The 15149-nt window shown below is 51.0% G+C and overlaps 1 protein-coding gene across 2 annotated transcripts; it reads right to left on the bottom strand.

Annotated features, from left to right (window-relative positions):
* Positions 1 to 969: 969 nt before the first annotated feature.
* Positions 970 to 5531, bottom strand: POP5 (POP5 homolog, ribonuclease P/MRP subunit). 2 transcript variants are annotated; one of them, XM_045843947.1, is made up of 6 exons: positions 5398 to 5531; positions 3273 to 3617; positions 3057 to 3199; positions 1781 to 1930; positions 1573 to 1656; positions 970 to 1467 (listed from the first exon to the last, which is right to left on the bottom strand). In XM_045843947.1, the coding sequence occupies exons 2-6, from the start codon at positions 3290 to 3292 to the stop codon at positions 1355 to 1357; spliced, it is 510 nt and encodes a 169-aa protein (XP_045699903.1). In that variant the 5' UTR covers positions 3293 to 3617; positions 5398 to 5531; the 3' UTR covers positions 970 to 1354. The 2 variants fall into 2 exon arrangements, with proteins under 2 accessions (XP_045699903.1, XP_045699894.1); XM_045843938.1 differs by lacking the exon at positions 5398 to 5531 and having other exon boundaries at positions 3273 to 3787.
* Positions 5532 to 15149: the final 9618 nt, after the last annotated feature.

The raw sequence follows: 15149 nt of genomic DNA, 5'->3' as shown, positions 1-15149 counted from the left end.
CGCAGTAATGTCTTTGCTAGTGTCAAGTCTGAATAAAAAGGGTTCACGAGCTGGGCTGGGCTATGGGGGCGGGGGGCTCCACCATTCACCACAGATGAGAACAAGTCTACCAAGACATGATCTGCTTGGGAGGAAAGGTGGCTGATCTCTCAAAGGCGAAGGGTCAGGAGCTTGTTCTTCAATGGGCTTTTATTGGGTTTGTTTACAGAAGAATTCAGGCAAAGCTCATTAATCATTTCTGGGCAGTAAGGATCAAACAATAGATAACAGAACTCTGAGGGCCTGTTTTGAGTCAGGGTCAGATAGCTAAAGAGCTGTAAAACTTTGAGGAACAAACTTCTTGCTTGGATCCTTATCATTTAATTGAGGGCATTTTAAACAAAGCAGGTTTCACAGGATTTTACATGTTCTTTCTTAGGCCTGATTGCCCGGGGAACCGCCCTTTCCAGCACAGGGCTGCACCACCCTCCGTCATTGTTTCAGGCTTAGGTGGAGCAAGGGAAGTAAGGCAGCCAAGAGATTAGGAGATTTTCTCCCAGACAATGAGGACTCAAGCTATGTCAAAGCCGAGGGGCAAGGGTCCACCACCCCCTTTTGCTGTAGCCCCCAGAGTCCTTCCTTGGGGGCCTCCCACATGATCATGCCTGGCTTAGGTTGTTCTCCCCTTGGGGAATCTTACCCGTCACTGGCTAACCGACCAAGCATTGGGAGCCAGCTATGGATGAAGTAAAAGAAGCAGAAGCAATGCTCCTGCCAGGGAGATAAGCTTTTGTCTTCTTGGTGGCTCACGGTTCAAGGTCACTCTCAGCCTTAGCCTTGGCAGGGGTTACAGCTTCTGAAACAGGCACGGTGGTTCCCAACACTTTAACCTGTCATTCTATTTTTTAATATATATTTTCATTTTTAGAGAATTTGTATTTAGACAGAGGGGGAGGGAGGGAGGAAGAGAAACATCAATGTGTGGTTGCCTCTCTGGTGCCCCCCAGTAAGGACCTGGTCCACAACCCAGGCATGTGCCCTGACTGGGAATCAAACCGGTGACCTTTTGGTTTGCCGGCTGGCGCTCAATCCACCGAACCACACCATCCAGGGCTAACTTGTCATTCTTAAAAGGAAACAGTTTAAAAATCCCAGTTCAGGAACTCTGTGGGGATGAGGGTGTTCCAGCCTGAGATGAGAGGTCACACTGAAGCAAAAGTCAAAACATCTATCAGATGTGTCAAGGACTTCGAGTGGCATCCATTTTGTTAGGAGAACGCAGGTCCTAGAAAGGTGGAAGACCCTGCTGCCTCCCAGAACATCCTGCTCCAACCAGTGGGCCCCGAGGCTTGGGCACCGCACAGCCTGCACAGGTTCACTCCATTGCTTCAGCCACCTCATCATCACCGTCTGAAAGTTCCTCCTCGCCCGATTCTCTGTCTAGTAAACAGCTTTTTGTGACAGACTTCTGGATAGCTTCCCGCTCTCCTGGAGAAAAGCAGACGGCATGGATGAAAGGTATTTTTGAGTGTGACCCCTTACTCAGCCAGAGGTCAGTCACTGCTCAGTGGACACTGGGCTGGTGTTGCTCACCTTCATCAGTGCAGTTCTGCAACAAGATCAACAGCTGCCTCCTGTTGTACTGAATCAGGAACTTCTGACACGTTCTAATTGTACCTGGCACAGGAAAGCTTTGTGGTCAACAGCTTGTTCTTGGCAGGAGAGGAAGACCCACCCCTCAGTCGAGTTCGCTCTGAACCTGTTCCCTATTGAAAATCAGCCATACCGCATGCATGCCTACCTCCCACATGTAGGGTGTTGAGAAAACACGGGTAACGGTGTCCTTTGTTCTCCAAGTGTGTGATGAAGGGGAGAGCTGACCACACAAGCTGGTAGAAGTCCTTTCGGCATCGAAGGAGCACTACGCCAGTGTAGGCATTGAGGTATCGCACTACAGCAAGGAAAAGAATTCACTTTGGGAAACTGGAGATTCTCAGAAGCAGGTTAAAAATCTTAGGGCAACAGAGCCTACTATGTGCCAGAGGCTGTTCAAGGCAGTGGCACTTGAGACACAGTAAAAACACTCCTGAAGGAAACATTTTAGGACAGACCATTTATGAAAGGGGGTTGGACAATATCCAGTGCCTTGCACACTGCTCAGAACTGGTGAGTGAATTCAGAATTTTAGATTTATTTTTCAAGAGAGGAAGGGAGGGAGAAAGATGGAGAGAAACATCAGTCTGTTGCCTCTCGCTTGCACCCAAGTGGGGGACCTGGCCAGCAACCCAGCCATGTGCCCTGACTGGGAATCAAACCGGTGGCCCTTTGGTTTGCAGGCTGGCGCTCAATCCACTGAGCCACACCAGCCAGGGCTCAGATTTTCTTTAAATGTTCTAATTCACTGATTTGTTAGCTCAATAGACAAAGAGTGGGGAGGTGGAGATCCATCTTCCTCAGAAAAAAACCCTTGGCTGAAAAATGCTTCTGTGGCTAGCTTCTGTAGGTTCTTGTAGCAACTGACATAGAATTGTGCCTAAGTGCTGTAATTCCCCAGTATCCCATGTGGAGCACGTGGTGGGTAAAAGGGAGTGAATTTAGATTTGTATGGCTCTCAGGAGGGCCCTCTTCTTCCCCCTTTACAATTGTGTCTTCTGTACTTTACAGGCTCTATTAAGGGCTTTTCAGGGTTCTGTTGAGTATTTTTTTTTCTTCCCATGTGAATATAACCAGTCACCCAACTTAAAAGTAACTCTGCTACCCTCATTTGTTTCTGACCATCCTATTAAATTTAGTCTCAATCCCCAATATACACGTCAAATAGGTACAGGGGACTCCTACCCACAGTTCCATTGCCTTTCTTAGCTCTCTGCCTAACTTTGGACTTGTCCAGAACTGGGCTCTGGACCCCAGGCGCCTAAAGAGGACCACATCGTACAGACAGGGATGGTTCATGGGGCTTGGCAGCTCCAGGGGTCGCTTGAGCCCTTTCTTTCTCCCTCCTCCAGCCCCTAATCTCTCCAAGGCCTCCCGCTTCCCTTCCCCCGCCCGGTCGTCCCGGCTCCCCAGCACCCTCGCACCCGCAAAGCCTATGGAGCAGGCGGCTGCACCGAAAGTCCCGTGTAGGCGAGCAATCGTGTCCCGCACAAGGCCGCACAGCGCTCGGTCATCCAGACTCAGGCGGCAGCGGGGGTCGTCAGACACCACTTCGCAGAGTAGGTACCTGCGGCGGGCGAGAGGGAGGTGAACGCAGGGCCTGGGCAGCGGGACAGGAAGGGTACTGGAGGTACGCTTACCTGTGCTTGAACCGCACCATGGCGACTTCCGCCCCTGGCTTTCCTGCGCGCAACTGGGTTAGTCTTCGCAGTCTTGCAGCCACTCAGAGAGGGATGCAGGATAGGAAGGCGGAGCCATAATGCTGAGAGGCTGAGTCCAGGGTCAGTCTCCTTCAAGCCCCTCCTCCATTTGCGTTGGCAGAGCGCAAGCGTACTGCTGAGTTCCAAACTGCTTTGGTTGGCTCTGTGTGGTACTCAGCGTTGGAGCAGCTTGAGACTGTGCTGGGTACTCCTCCTCCACGCCCGAGTTTGCAATACTGCGTAGGATGCAGCTGCTGCTTGTGCGTCCTTCGGAAGGTTTACTTTCTATAACATTGCAATAGTTATGTATGCACTTGTATTCTCTCCCTAAAGCTGGGCGATGGAATTCTTGTATTTACAAGCCAGGGACTGACCCATGCAAATCAAACCCTTTCAGATTAGGGCCCCGTTTACTTTTTCCCATACAGCCAAGCATGTTACTACAGTTGGGGCTTTTCAGCAATCTTACGGAGGCGGGAGTGTTGTCTCGGGTTTTTTGTTTGTTTTTGGTCGTTATAGTTTCCAGTTTTTAAAAAGCACAAAGAGGCAAATAAAAATAAATTATAACCCCATCATTGGTTGAGAGAGAATAATTTATCATATGGTGTATTTTTCCCCATTATTTCTCCCGTGTGCCAGTGGTTCTCCAAGTGCGATGCAGGGACCACGGGGTTTTCCAAAACTCTAAGGTCAAAATTACTTTCATGACAACGGTAAGATCTTATTAGCCTTTTTTACTCTCTCACATTGGACAGTCAAGTTTTCCAGAGAGTACATGACATGCGCTGATATCACTCTAACAGCTAATGCAATTGTGTATTGTGTTTTAAATATTTGTTTTAATATCCATGGTAAGTGTCTATATATCCCACAAAAACAAATGCTCTTTGGGATCCTCAATAATCTGAATGCAGAGGGATCCTGAAACAATGAAAACAGTTTGAGATGAGAACTGCTGCCCTGTTATTATATTTTTCTTTTCTTTTCTTTTTAAGAATAGAATCGTACTATTTAGTACTCTTTTTTGCTGTTTGAAAAACTGTACGTTATTGAGATACCATATGTGAAGTGCATATAAGTGTACAACTCAATGAATTTTAACATATGTATAGACTTGTGTAACCACCGCCCAGATTAAGAGAGCATTTCCAGCAACCAAGAAGGGTCCCATGCTTTCTTCCCAGTCCAAATTCTTTCCAGAAGTAGCCTCTATTCTGACTTCTATTATGAAAGATCAGTTTCACCTGTTCTTGAACTTTCGGTAAATACCCAACAGCATGTGTGTGGGGGGGGGGTTGGGGGGGGCTGTCTCCTTTCACCAACATAATGTCTGTAAAATTCTCCTTGTTTGACTATTTTTATGTCAAACGTTCAGCGACATTATCTCTCAGCTACACAGTATTGTTTGTATTCTTTGGATGTACCACTGTTAAACTGGTCAATATTTCCATGATGGATGTTTATATTAGTTCCAGATTTTCTTGTCATACCCAGCACTTCGATGCGCACCCTTGTGACTAGGTCTTCATACCTATGCCTGACTATTAGTGGAATTGTCAAGGACTTGGCTGGCCCTGTGAGGTCCATAAAGGGAAGCAGGTTTCACAACTGATTATTTGCAAGATCTGAAATGAGTCCTCAGTTTCCCCATCTCATCTTTCACCACCTTAAAGGAGGGATTCTGAGGAAGGAAGAGGGGCATGAGGGGAAGCAAAAGAGCAGTGGCCCTGCTGAGGGAACAGGGTCTGCTTTTTCTTTTCACTCAAGAACAACCTCATTATCTTAAAAAAAAAAGAAAAGAAAAAAGTAAAGTCTCGCCAGCGTCCCCCTTTCACCAGCAGGGGGCGTAGGAGGCCTGTAGTGCGTAGAGAAAGACGGCCGCAGTTCTCCCTTCTCCCTCGCTTCCTTAAAATAACGCCCCTAATACTTCCTAGCTTTCAACTCACTTCATTCACCTCAACATTTTATGGGAAGCAGTTGGGGCTCAGATCAAATTCACACTCAGTAAGATGCAGGAGGAGAATTCTAACCCAAAGCCATCTGTCTCCAGGGTCCTTGCTCTTACCCACAGGCTGATGTCCTGTGCAGGCTTCTCTTGCCCACTTCGTGTAAAATGGAGAGACGTAGGTTCGAATCCCTTCTTCGTCACTATGCGGTCACATGCCGTCGGGGGGGGGGATTAAATCTTGTCTGTAGATCTCAGTTTCCTCATCTGTGCAGTAAGAAAATAATGGTTCCGCCCTCCGTGGGTGGATGTAAGATTTAAACGAGTTAACGTGGGCAAAACGCCTGGCACAGTAAGTAAACTCTGTTTTGTTATTTTATTTCTCTAGCATAGGGCTTGCAAAATATATTTTTAAAAATTTTATTTTTTATCGTATTTTTCCATTACCATTAGTCCACCTTATATACACCCCTCTACCCGCCTCCCCTGTAATCCCCGCGCGTTGTCCCCGTCCGTGAGTGCTTTTCAAACTCTGTTTCCAGTGAATGATCTACTCCTCCCTCCAGGCCCGGCTCCTGGAAGGGAGCTCACTCGGGCGGTCCTGGAACCCCCTCCTCTGACCCAGCTGGGCCTCCTGCCGGCCCCACGAGGACCAGGATACCGGCGTTAGCCCCGCGGGTCCCGCGGCCGAGGCGGGCGGCGCCGGCGGCGCAGCCGGCTCCCTGCGGTAATTAGCCAGTGCCGGCTACGGCTCCGCCAGCCTCTAATTACACGTCTCCTAATGAGGCCGGCGGCTGTTTGCAATCACCCGTTTCCCGCCGCGCCGCGCGGGAGGCCGCGGGGGAATCCGCCCAGGAGGCGTGGAGGGCGGCGGCCTCCTCCCGGCGGCGACCGGTGAGTGCCCCCGCCGTGCGCGTTCCCGGCACGCCGGGCGGCCGCGGGCGGCCAGTCCCCTCGATTCTCGCCCCGCCGCGCCGCAGAGCCCTCATTGCCCGCAGTTCCCAGGTGAGCAAAGGGTCTGAGACTGGGAGAGGAGAACGCACACAGGCAGCAGCTCACGCAGGAAGAGGCTAGTAGTGATCTCTCTGACCCCGAGCCTGTGCTCTGAACCGAGTCAGGCGCTGCCTGGATCCCTGGGGTATACTGCTCGCTGTCGCTGCTCCTGGGACACTCGGAGGAAGGTCCCACACCAGGTACATGCGAGATGAGGGAGGGGAGCTCAGGTAACCGCCCTTGAACGCTTCCGCTTCTTCCCATCTGAGGGTTCCCACGCTCAATTTGTGCTTTTGGATCAGACACGAAACCGACGATTAATTCTGGCAAGGCCTTTAAAACTCACTTGAAACCATAAATCACACAACCCATTTCACAGACCAGGAAATCTGGAACATTCCCTAAGGAGGTGGTTGGGGCAATTACTAAAATGCTCCGGTAAGATAGGGGTGGTAAGCTACACCTGTTAACCTTGTTCCAGGGCCTTCAGGGGAGGGGGGGGGGGTTCCAGAGTAGCTGGCTTTATTCTTCATCTTTATCTTAACGGGCTACCATTTGTTAGGCTCTTACTACGTGCCAGGCAGTGAACACTAAGCACTTCATGTGTCTGACTTCATTCCGTCCTCACATCGACCCCATGAGGGCAGGTCTCAGGGAGGGAAATGACTTGCCCAAGGTCACACGGTCCTTTCAGTCTGCGGAAGACCTTTTGTCTCACCCCAAAACCTGTGCTCTTAACTCCATGCTCTCTACCTCTTCTAGGATGTCTGGGACCTAGAAGGATGTTCAGAGGAGGCAAGCCCAACTGGGGTGCCATTCCGAGGTGCCTTTGGCACCTGTGGGGTCCCTGACAGATCCTGGATGCTGCCGTGGCGGATGGTGACCGAGGGAAATTGTGTCTGCTGTAGCATTTTGTTAAGCAGCTGCTGCTCATTAGGGGCTCCTGCTCTTCTAATCCAATCAACCAGTTCCCTGTAAAGACTTTATGGGGACAATCTGGCTAAAATTAAACCCTGCATCTCCTGGCCAGGGGCCTGGGGACCTGCCATCTCCTCCAGGTTGCTGGGGCAGACACAGCCCTCCCTGGACCTCAGGGCCAGAACGTCACATCTCGCTCCTCCCTCCTCCTCCCTGCTCTGCGGACCTCTTTCCCCTTCCCTTGCCTGCTGTGACAATGTGCTCATCCAAAAATTAATTGAAATTACAAGGGTACTACTGTTTGACCCAGCAATTTCTCTGCCAGGAATTTGTCCCGCAGAGATGCTTGCATTTGTGCCAAGTGACAGGTGAACAGGATGTGTCTGGCAGCATTGTCTGCCGGAGCGAAAGGCAGCTTCGCATAGCTCGTCAGCTGCAGAGCCAGGATGTGGACCAGGCAGTCCATGCCCTTTACCAGCATCCCGTACAGCTTCTGTGGCTCTTACGTGCTTGGGAAATTTTCGACAGGTGGCACAAAAGCTGTTGATGGTGGTTACTTCTGGTAAGCGGAGATATGGGTGTGACATAGGAGGGGGAACTCATTTTTACCATGCCCCCTCTTGAACTATTTTATTTTACCATGTGCGTATGTTCGTTTCACAGTCTGGAGGAGTTACTGAGCCCCGGCCCCCAAACTCTGTTTATTAGTAATCCTCGCCTTTGTCTTAGACGTGGGTGCCACCATTATTCCCAGTTTACAGGCGAGGAGGCTGTGCTTGCTCAGGTGGTCTAGCCAGGCCACAAGGTCAAGAATGGCACAGAGGGGCTGGCTCTCAAGCTGGTGTTCGTGCCCCTAACGTATATTATCATCCTGCTGGGAAGGTTCAGAGGAACGTGGTTACAGCAGGGACTGTGGAGCCAGTTTGCCTGGGTTCAAGTTCTAATTTAGCTACTTACCAGCGCGTGACCTAGGGCAAGTCACTTCCTCTAAGTGAGCCTCAGTCTCCTCGAGGATGAAACGACTTCACTCCAGGTCAAGTGCTTACAACGGGGCCTGTCCCCGTCTGAGTGCTCAAGATCCACAGCATCGTCCTGACCCTTGTCTTCCCCGATTTCAGGCTCAGAGCAAGTCCTTCTCCCAGCTGGTGGGTCCAGCTGTGGCTGTTCCAGCTTTCTCCCCAAAGGGCAAAAGCCCAGCTCCCCTGTGCTCCAGCCTCCAGCAGAAGTCCTTCGGATTCAGTTCTCCTTGGGTCATCTCAGCGTGGTGGTGGTGGTGACCAGAACTGACCACATCACCAGAACCGGAAAAACGGGCAGAGCCACGGGGCTGGCGTGGCCCAGATCCAGAGCGAGGCTGCGATGGGCGGCCTCCCAGTTCGGGATGTACCCAGCGCCTTCCCACCGCTCATGCCTGAAGGGAGAAGGGGCTCAAAATAGCTGTTGCTTCCCCAGCACGGCGCTAGGCCAGGGACAGGAATAGACATCTGGGGGTGGCCGTCTCAGCTTCCTTCAGGAGCCCTGAGGAGGGGGCTGGGAATAGCTAGAGGCCAGACTCCCCCCCCCCCCCACCGGCATGGGGGGAATAGTGCAGCTGTCAATATGCATTGACTTACCCGTGATGGTCCAGCCTGCAGAAAGTGTCGCCTCCGCTGTGGCTGGCTGGTCGGCAGGGCACTGGCACTGGCCAGCTACCAGCCAGGGTCTGGATTCTTTGACCAACCGGAAGTGCCTTCCAACACTGGCTCCTACAATCCTCTCAGCACGTGGGGAAACTGAGGCCCAGAGAGATGCTCATGTGCTTGAGATCACAAAGCTGGCTAGAAGCCAAGCAAACAGGAGAGGCGGGCCTCAGGGCTTTGAGAGGCAGTATGGCAAGGTGGAGACAGGGTTCAAGGACTCAGACTGTCTGGGCTCCCATCCAGCCTCTACTGCTTATGATCTGCATGGTCTCGGGCCTCAGTTCCATTACCTGTGAAATGGGCACAATCACAGTACCCACCTCCTTTCCTGGGTTGTAAAGATCGAATGAGCTGATGCCACAGTTGAGTGCTAGGATGATCATCATTGCTTCTTACCAGACTTCTCCCTCGCTCACTGCCGAGGCATTGGCCGAACACCTGCCATGCGCCAGGCACAGGGCTAGGCCTGCATCAGCATAGCTCCCAGTGTGGCGGGAAGAGACCAGCTGGCATTGCAGGGAGCCCGCCCTGGGCCAGCTACTGTACTAAGCATCTTTACCTGCGTATATCATTTCTTCCTTACGACAGCCTATGTGGAGCCATTACTATGCCCTGTTTTACAGATGAAGGGAGTGACGCTCAAGAGGGTCCCACAGCCAGGAGCCAGGATTTGAAACCCACGCTGCCTGCCCGCGTAGTTCCTGCAAGTAACCACCGTGTGACACTGTCATCTTTCGGGGAAGACGGACAAGGCATTCCGCCAGTGCAGTCCAGGGTTCGGGTGGGAAGAGCCGGGCACGTGGAGGAGGGCTCCACATTCCCAGCCTTGGCGTTTATTACCCCGGCCCCCACGCACCAGTCCCATGGCAGATGTGAGGTGGCCCCCAGCCCACAGCACCAAATTCCCATCTCCACTCCTCTGGGTTTCTTTGGGTGTCGACTATAGGCTAGGCCTGTGCTAGGCTCTGAGGACATGGAGAAGACTTCATCCCTGCCCTAATTCCTTGCAGTGTGGTGAGAGAGACAGGTTTCTAAAGTGGCGAGAGCAATTCAGAGGCAGCTGCATGAGGAGGGAAAGCATGGGGGCAAGAGGATGCCCGGAGGAAGCACCTAACTTAGCGTGGGAAGTCAGGGAAGGCTTCCTGGAGGTGGTGATGTCTGAGCTGAGGCCTAAAGGAGAGTTAGCTGGGAGTAGAGAGAGGTGGTAGGAAAGACATGGAGGCATAGCTTGTGCTAAGAGGAAGTGCTGAGTTCTAGGGACTGTGAGTAGCAGGGGCTAGAGGTGTGGGTGAGGGGCGCGGGGGCTGCAGGGACAGACAGGGACAGATCACTCAGGGTCGTGATGCCCACACTAAGGCGCTTGGATACTATCCAGAGGGCCGAGAGAATGAGATCAGGCGCTAGAAGACTCAGGCGAGGATAAACCTCGGGAGAAACGGGCAGTTCTGTGAAGTTTTTCGAGGTGGAATTGGATATGTATTGCTGCATACTAAATGACTCCAAAACTTTGTGGCTTAAAGCGATTTAGTTTTCATGATTCTGTCAAGTGACGAGCCAGTTCTGTCTCATGTGGTGTCAGCTGGGGGCGCTGGGATGGCTGCGAGTTTCCAAAATGGCTTCACCCACACGGCTAGCGGTCGGTGCCAGCTAGAAGCTTAGCTGAGGCATGCCTGGGGGAACCTCAGTTCACCTCCCTGGGGCCTCTCCTGGGGCTGGGGCTCCTCACAGCATAGCAGCTGGCTTCCAGAAGCAGAAGCCGAAGGGCTTTATGATTAAAGCCTGGGCTCAGAAGTCCCAGAACATCACTTGTGTGTTGCATCCTAATGGTCAAAGCCAGTCAGTCCCCAGACCAGCCTGATCCAAGGGGGGGGGGGAGGTAGTAAGTGTTCTCTCTTCGATGATGCTGCTGAGCATATTATTATATGTACATCTGAGTGGCATTTAGTGCATTCGTGATATAGTGTGACCAACACTTCTTCCTATTTTTAACTTTTTGACATTTAAAAAAAAGATTTTATTTATTTCTTTTTAGAGAGGGGAGGGGAGGGAGAAAGGGAGAGGCATTGATGTGCGAGAGAAACATCGATCAGTTGCCTCTCACGTGCCCCTGGCCGGGGAACTGGCCCATAACTCAAGCATGTGTCCTGCCAGGGAATCAAACCAGGAATCAAACCAGAATGGAACCAGCAACCTTTCATTTGGCGGGACAACGTCCAACCCACTGAGCCACACCAGTCAGGGCCTATTTTCAACATTTTTTATCACCTCATAGAAACACTCTATACCAGCCCTGGCTGGGTAGCTCAATTGGTTAGAGAGTTGTCCAGATACGCCAAGGTTGTAGGTTTGATCCCCGGCCAGGGCACATACAGGAGGCAACCGACGAATGCGTAAATGAGTGGAACAAATTGATGTTTCTCTCTCTCTCTCTTTCTCAAATCAATCAATAAAATTTTTTTTAAAAAAGAACACTTCATACCTATTATGCCATTCCTTCCCATTCCCTCTCTCCCCAGCCGCTGGTAACCTGCTTCCTGTGTCTGTAGACTTGCCCGTTCTGGATATTTCATATAAAAGGACTCACGTACTATGCGACCTTTTTGTACCTGTCTTCTTTCACTTAGCGTCATGTTGTCAAGGTTCATCCAAGTCGTAGCACGTGTCAGTTCTTTATTTCTCTTTGTGGCTGCACAATGTTCCACTGCAGGGACAGCCCACAACTGCTTTATGCATCTATTTGTTGATAGACGTTTGAGTTGTCTCCACCTTCCGACCACTATGAATAGTGCTGCTGTGAACTTGGTAAATAAGTATGTGTGTGAGTCCCTGTTTTCAATCCCTTTGAATATATGTACCCAGGAACGGATTTGCTGGGTCACAGAGTAGCTCTATGTTTAACTTTTTCCGGGACCACCAAACCGCGTCCCATAGAGTCTATGCTGTTTTACACTCCCAGCCAGCAGTGTGCAAGGGTTCCTACTTCACTACAGCCTCGTCAGCACTTACTATTTCCTGTGCTTTAAAAAAATTGAAGCCATCCTAGTAGATATGAGGTGTTTGCTTTGCATTTGCTTAACTACCAATGATGTTGAAAATATGTTCATGTGCTTTCTGGCCATTTGTGTATCTTCTTTGCCCATCCCTTCGTTGGGATGTTTGCCCCTCTGTGTTAAGTTGTAAGAGATCCTTATGTATTCTGGATACTAGATCAGATAGACAGGGTTTGGCCAAAGTAGGGTTACCATTTTCCATATGGAAAGTAATACAGTAATTAATCAGTGATAATACAGTAGAGAACTCTGTGTCTCACGTACTCACAACTGTAAACCTGCATGATTTACAAACGTTCCTCCCATTGTACGGGCTATCTTTTCCCTTTCTTGATAATGTCATTGGTGCACAAGTTTTTACATTTCATGAGATCCCATTGATCTATCTTGCCTTTTGTTGCTTGTGCTTTTGTTGTCGAATCCGATAATCTGTGGCCAAATCTAAGGTCACAAGATTTACCCTTATGTTTTCTTCTAATTCCTTGGTGGTTTTAACTCTTACTTTTAGGTCACTGACCCACTGAGTTAATTTCTATATACAGAGTGAGTACGGTCCAACTTCTTTTTGTATGTGGTTGAGCTCCACCTCTTGAGCGGAGGTCAGCACGCCCTTACAGGGAGGGAAGAATTATTGGGGTCATCTTTGGAGACAGTCTTGGCGATGGGTTGACTGTGAGGGCTTGGGGAAGGAAGGGGAGAAGAAGGCAGCCAGGGTGACCCCCACATTTCTGGACTGAGTTACAGGGTGGACGGGGAAGCCTGGGGGAGGAGTAGGACTTAAGCGAAGGGAAGTAGGAGAAGGGAAGAAGAACTCGGTACTGAACATGCTGAGTTTCAGCTCCCTTAGCATCCAGGAACCAGAAATATTGGGGATCAAATAAATAGTAAATAAAATATGCAAGGTGCCAAGGTTTTCATGCATTGAACAAATAGTTATGGAACGCCTAATCCCAATGCTAGGTGATATTTATGCGGTGTTAACCATGGGCCAGCACTGTACTTTTGAAAAATGGAGCTATCATGTGTAGAGAGTAAAATGAACAAATCTAAAATGTATAATTTATTAACTTTTATATGTGACACCTTCCAGGTAAAGATGTAGAACTTTTCCAGCTCCCAGAAATCTCCCTCTTAGACATGTTATATGTAATACTCACAGTGCCTACGAGATAGGAATTACCATTATCCCCATTTTTCGGATGAGAAAACTGAGGCTTAGAGAGGTGAAGCCACTTGCCCAAGGGCACCCAGGGGTGGAATCTGGATTCTAACTCAGGCCTATAGGATTAGACCAAGTTGAGGAGCGCCCCAGCCCCTCCCTGGACTGGGACTGGACTCATGCCCAGGCAGTCCCTGGGAGGACCTCGGAGGCATTTCCTGGGCCTCCTCCCTGCCCCCACGCCTCTGCCCTCTTCTGTCACTCTGCTCTGCTTAAAACGGGCCTCCTTGCTTTTCTCCCAACCTGTCAAGCTCCAATCTGCCTCAGGGCCTTTGCACTCAATATCCCCTCCATCTGGAACTTTCTGCCTCCTAGACTTCCCACGGCCAGCTGGTGTCTTATGGGTCTCAGTTCAAATGTCACCCACTCTGTAGAGTGTTCTTCCCTGAGCCAACTGCCCTACTTAATGCTCTCCCCACGAGCCAGCACAATGGAGCCACATGGCCCGGGTTTGAATCTTACTCCTACCGCTCCCTAGCTGGGGAGCCCTGGGCAAGTGACCTAACCCCTCTGTGCCCATTTTCTCAGCTGTAAAAGGGGGGTGATGATTATAGCACCTTCATCACAGGGCTGTAGCGAGGATGAAATTATTGAACATCTGTTAACAATGCTTGGCCCAGAGTAGATGCTTTATAAACATTTGCCATTATTCACGTAGCCCTTTCCCATTCTGAAAGTGGCCTGGTTATTGGTTTGTTTACCTGGTTTTCCCGTTCCCCCCCACTGGTGAAGATCGTGGTCTTGTCTGTGTTGTTCATTGCCGTGTCCCCAGTACTCACGTCCAAGCCTGGCCCACAGCAATAAACACCGGTTAAATACTCAAGTGGGCGAAGAAACCAAGCTACCGGACTGATCTGTCTGCAGCTCTCCCGACATGCTGTGCTTGCTGTCACTTCCTGACCTTTGCGTGTGCTGATCCCTTTGCCTAGACCCGATCCCCGAGATGAAGGGAGGTGAGCAACGAAGGACAGAGAGCCTGGCAGGCGCCCACGAGACAGCAGGGAGCGAGAATCTAGACTTCCCAGGACTACGATCACCTGTTTCCACCCCCATTGTTCTGCAGCTGTGGGGACTGGGGCTCGGAGAAGGGAAAGGACTCGGCCAAGGTCACACAGTGAGTGAGGGCAGTGCTCTCCCCAGTGGACCCCATATGTCTCGTCTGGAGGCAGTTTCCAACGTGCACGCTGGATCTGCCTCCCAACGTGGGGCTTGGAGACGGGGTGCATGAGGAGTGGGGCCCTGCTGCGGGCTACCCCTCACCCTGCTCAGCTGAGTGGGGGCCAGGGCACCAGGCCTAGTGGATGCACGTGTTCTGATTGACACTGACCCGGGTCGGGCTCCTGATGCTTCCACCTATTCACCGCGTGGCCTTGGGCTCTCTGAGACTCCGTTTACCCCCCTGGAAGATGAGGAATTTGAAACCAACTTGCCTCTCCTTCCCCTGGGATTGCTAGGAAGGGTCCTATGAAAAGTTCTCGTGCATCGAGTACTTATTCTCATCTCCCGTATGGGGCATTTCTGGACTGAGTTACGGGGTACACGGGGAAGCCTGGGGGAGGAGTAGGACTTAGGCGAAGGGAAGCAGGAGAAGGGAGGAAGAACTCGGTACTGAACGTGTTGAGTTTCAGCTCCCTTGGCATCCAGGAACCAGGAATGCATTTTATCCCCATTTTCCAGATTAGGAAGCTGAGGCTCAGGGTGGGGGAAAGTGACTTGTCCAAGATCACACGGCCAGCAGGAGGAGAGAAGGGATTTGCGTTTAGGCAGGCTGTCTTCTGAGCTCACCTCCTCGGCCACATGAGGCCCCAGGCCTGGGCACACAGTAGGCACTCGGCACTCAGTAGGCACCCAGCAGACGGTCACTGCTGGCGCCCCTCCGACTGGAGCCCTGGAAAAACTTCACCTTCCCAATGGCACCCTCTTGTAGGACAGCAGCCCTCAGTCCAAACCACATCTTCCGTTCATTTGCCTTCCCTCCAATCCCCGCTTGGAGACACAAGGGCTCTCGGCAAC

This window comes from Phyllostomus hastatus, unplaced genomic scaffold, assembly GCF_019186645.2.
Source record: "Phyllostomus hastatus isolate PE091 unplaced genomic scaffold, TTU_PhHast_1.1 phas_contig_1162, whole genome shotgun sequence".
Lineage (NCBI taxonomy): Eukaryota > Metazoa > Chordata > Mammalia > Chiroptera > Phyllostomidae > Phyllostomus > Phyllostomus hastatus.
The sequence above is the reverse complement of the archived record's forward strand: the minus strand, read 5'-3'. Positions and strand labels throughout refer to the sequence as shown.

What these genes read in the sequence shown, in the direction of transcription:
- POP5 (XM_045843947.1), bottom strand. Translation starts at nt 3,292, where the DNA reads ATGGTGCGGTTCAAGCACAG. An exon ending in CTGCTCCATAGGCTTTGCGG is followed by an intron (nt 1,931 to 3,056) that starts GTGCGAGGGTGC and finishes TCCTTGCTGTAG; the next exon opens with TGCGATACCTCAATGCCTAC. An exon ending in GCAGAACTGCACTGATGAAG is followed by an intron (nt 1,468 to 1,572) that starts GTGAGCAACACC and finishes GCTTTTCTCCAG; the next exon opens with GAGAGCGGGAAGCTATCCAG.